Source organism: Crocodylus siamensis, chromosome 10, assembly GCF_052110815.1.
Source record: "Crocodylus siamensis isolate JL-2025a chromosome 10, ASM5211081v1, whole genome shotgun sequence".
Lineage (NCBI taxonomy): Eukaryota > Metazoa > Chordata > Crocodylia > Crocodylidae > Crocodylus > Crocodylus siamensis.
In genome coordinates this window covers 72,887,942-72,891,227 of record NC_143404.1, presented here as the reverse complement: position 1 = coordinate 72,891,227, position 3,286 = coordinate 72,887,942, and the positions used below count along the sequence as shown (strand labels likewise).

The 3,286-nt window shown below is 66.6% G+C and overlaps 1 protein-coding gene across 1 annotated transcript; it reads right to left on the bottom strand.

Moving 5' to 3' along the window:
• Positions 1-211: 211 nt before the first annotated feature.
• Positions 212-2,783, bottom strand: LOC149856916 (uncharacterized). Its single transcript, XM_090020693.1, has 4 exons — positions 2,711-2,783; positions 1,891-2,034; positions 861-1,160; positions 212-322 (listed from the first exon to the last, which is right to left on the bottom strand). Exons 1-3 carry the CDS (start codon positions 2,781-2,783, stop codon positions 904-906), a joined length of 474 nt encoding a protein of 157 aa, XP_089876819.1. The 3' UTR covers positions 212-322; positions 861-903.
• Between the last annotated feature and the right edge of the window lie 503 nt (positions 2,784-3,286).

Here is a 3,286-nt window from a genome sequence, read left to right as displayed (position 1 = left end):
GGGCGCAGGCTGTGGCAAGGGCGGTGCTGGCTGCGAGGCAGGGGCACGAGGCAGGGCAGGTTCATGCAGGACTCGTTTATTCAAGGAGGAGGGAGCAAATCACAGAGCTTGAGCCTGGCTTGGGCAGAGGATGCCCCGTGCACCGGGCAGAGCTGGGGGCTGGGAGAGCTGGGCTGGCAGCAGGAACAGGGGTGGCAAAGGTGATGGTGGAAGGTCTCATTGTGTAGCAGAGTCTGGGAACTTGGGGGCCTCGGGGTCGTCATTACGTTGGGCAGAAGGCCGCAGTGCCGTCATGCACGGGCTCCCAGGCGATGGCAAGGCCCTGTGGAGTGGAGACAGGCCAGAGGTTGCCAGGTGCTGGTGGCCAGGCTCCCCCCCCACCCCCGGGTGCCCTCATCCCCCCTAGGTCCGCAGGGCAGGAGCAGCACCTCTTGCCTAGGAGCATCCACGGGGGCATCCCTGCCCGGGGCAGCCCGAGATCGCTGCCAGAGCCTGGGCTGGTGCTGAGCTCTGAGCTAGCGCTGCGTGCCCACGGCTCTCTAGAGGGACTGCGTGCGGCGTCTCGCCCAGGCTTGGGATAGTCTCAGCTGTGAGACCACCAAGCCCCTGCCCCAGAGGTACCTCGGCTGGGCACAGTGACACCCATCTCCAGCCTCTGCCCTGGGCCAGGCCGGGGTCTGCTGGGCTCCAGTGTCACTCCAGGCACCTCTCACACGGGCCCTGGATCCTTGCCATTCAGATCCTTCCTCCCGCCCGCAGGGAGCTCCATGCGCCTCAGTGGCTGGATGTGGCTGTGCCACGGCAAGATGGGGGGGGCCTCCCTGTGCAGCCCTCGCCCCCAGTGCAGAGCTGCCCCTCACCTTGACTGTGATCCATGCAGACCTCACCGCAGCCTTTGCTGCATCACTTATTCTCAGTTTGGCACTCAGGGCTGTTGTATCCAGGAATGCAGTTCCCCCGCGCCCCTGCAGCTATCACGGGGTACTCTCCGGCTGCAGGGTTCATGGGGTAGTCTCCGGCTGCGGTCTCCATGGGGTAGTCTCCGGCTGCGGCCATCGAGGGGTAGTCTCCGACCGCGGCCATCGAGGGGTAGTCTCCGGCTGCGGCCATCGAGGGGTAGTCTCCGGCTGCGGCCATCGAGGGGTAGTCTCCGGCCTTCCCTGGAGCAGACCACACGGCTCTGAGCCACTGGCAACCCCGGGGCTGCCCACGGCCAGCAGGGGACGACCTGCAGCGTGGAGGCCACAAGTGGCCCCGATGGCTCCTGTGTGTGGCACGGGGCAGAGTGGGGGGGGGTGGGATGGCATCACCGTGACAGCTGGGCACCACGGGGCAATGTCCCAGCTCCTGCAGAACAGGACGAGGGGCAAGTTGTAAAACTAGTCCTTGTGGAGGGGAGGCCATCGGAGGTTTCCAGGGGCTCCCCCAAACCCGCCCCCCGGTGCGCTTGTTCCCCTTGCGGCCGTGGCTGCGGTGTGGGGACCTTGGTCCGCAGGGCTGGAGGAGCACCACCTGCCTGGGAGCATCTGCTAGGACATCCCTTCCGGGGGCAGCCCGAGATCGCTGCCAGAGATCTGGGCTGCCACTGCATGCCCGTGGCTCTCCAGCGGCAGTGAGCGTGGTGTCTCCACCGGGCTTGGGAAAGTCCCAGCCCTGAGACCCGCAGCCTGCCTCCCCCATCTCTAGCCCCTGCCTTGGGCCAGGCTGGGGGCTGCTGGGCTCCAGCATCGCTCCAGGCATCTCTCACACGGGCCCTGGCTCCTCGCCGTTCAGGTCTGCTTCCTCCTGCCCACAGGGAGCCCTCATGTGCCTTGCCAGCCAGACATGGCTGTGCCGGGGCAGGACCCGGGGCTCCCTCTGCAGCCCCCCCAGCACGCAGCTGCCCCTTACCGAAACGGGGCCACATGCAGAATCTGGGGCTGGTGTAGGGGCGTAAGCGGCAACACTTCTGTCGTCCGGGGCACTGATAGTCGTTGAGGCATAGCCGAATGGGCCGCGCAGGGACTCGTATCCGAGGGCAGCGTCCAGGTTTCTCTGGAATAGGAAAAATGGCTGTGAGCCCCTGGCAACACCGGGGCTGCCCTAGTTCATCAGGGCCAAGCTGTGGCGTGAAAGCCACAAGCGGCACCAGCGGTTCGTTTGTGCGGCAGGGGGAAGAGTGGGGTGGGGGCGGCAGCGCCGTGGCAGCTGGGGAACCACGGGGCAATGTCCCAGTTTCTCTGGCGCAGGATGTCGGCGGCACTGAGATGTCCCAGGTGGAGCTGGGGGCAGCGCACAGCACGCTTCTTGTGTGAAGCACTGGGTGCAGAGCTCAGGGTGTCCAAATCTGTCCTCTCCTGCTCTTTGTGTCCAAAGCATCACCAGGCCAGAGATCCCTGGGGGGCTCCAGCCGGCGGTGGGATGGGGCATCTCTGGGCATTGGCATCAGTCCTGCATTGGGCATGGGCAGCTTGGGGCTGCAGGGAGCTGAGCAAGCCCTAGACAGACCTGATGTGCAAGACCTGAAGGCTGTGCCACGCACCATGCCTGGGGCAGTGGGGTCCCTGCGGGAGCAGCAGCAGCAGCAGAGGCTGGCCCCGGCGGGTGGCAGAGGCAGGATGGCCATGTCCAGGAGAGGGGCAGGGAGGGGCGCAGGGTGGGGTGCCACGAGGGCTGAGAGGGGGAGCAGCCCAGAGGGGTGGGGAGGAGTGAATGGGCAGAGAGTACTCACGTGGAGACACAGGCTGGAGCTGGGCGCAGAGGACGAGGAGCCCTGCCAGCAGGATGAGGCCGCCCAACTTCATGGTGCCGCTGTGATGCAGTGCCGAGCACCGGGCCGATCGGGCTATATACTGTCCCGCCAGCCCGGGGGGGGAGCCTTGCACAACACCCCAGCGTGGCTCCTGCCCTTCTACGGGGAACAAGGAAGCAGCCGCGCCCCGGGCGGAGGTGGCAGTGCTGGTGCCTCCCAGGGACAACTACCCTAATGACAGGCTGCAGAGCACCTTCCTGCTCCCACGCGTGTCTGCACATCGGCCTGTGCTCTGGGCCAGGAACCAATGCAGGAGCCACCGATCACTGAGCTCCCACCGTGGTCACCTCGCCCCAGCCCTGCTCCACGGCCAGGGGGTGAGGGGACCCCCAACACACCGAGCACAGCGGTGGGGACCAGCCGGTTGGCAGGACCGCTGTTACCGAGCTGTCCTTCCCTGGGGTGCAGGGCACGGGAGAGCCAGCTGGCCGGGCCTCACGAGTGCCAGGGGATCTCCCACCCCAGTTCTGGAGGCGTCCGTGTGGGGCGGGTTTG

Excerpts from the sequence above, each read along its gene's own strand:
- LOC149856916 (XM_090020693.1), bottom strand. The coding sequence starts at position 2,783 with ATGAAGTTGGGCGGCCTCATCCTGCTGGCAGGGCTCCTCGTCCTCTGC. Across the intron at positions 2,035-2,710 it reads GCTCCAGCCTGTGTCTCCAC|AGAAACCTGGACGCTGCCCT; the intron begins GTGAGTACTCTC and ends TTCCTATTCCAG. Across the intron at positions 1,161-1,890 it reads CTGCATGTGGCCCCGTTTCG|GGAAGGCCGGAGACTACCCC; the intron begins GTAAGGGGCAGC and ends GGTCTGCTCCAG.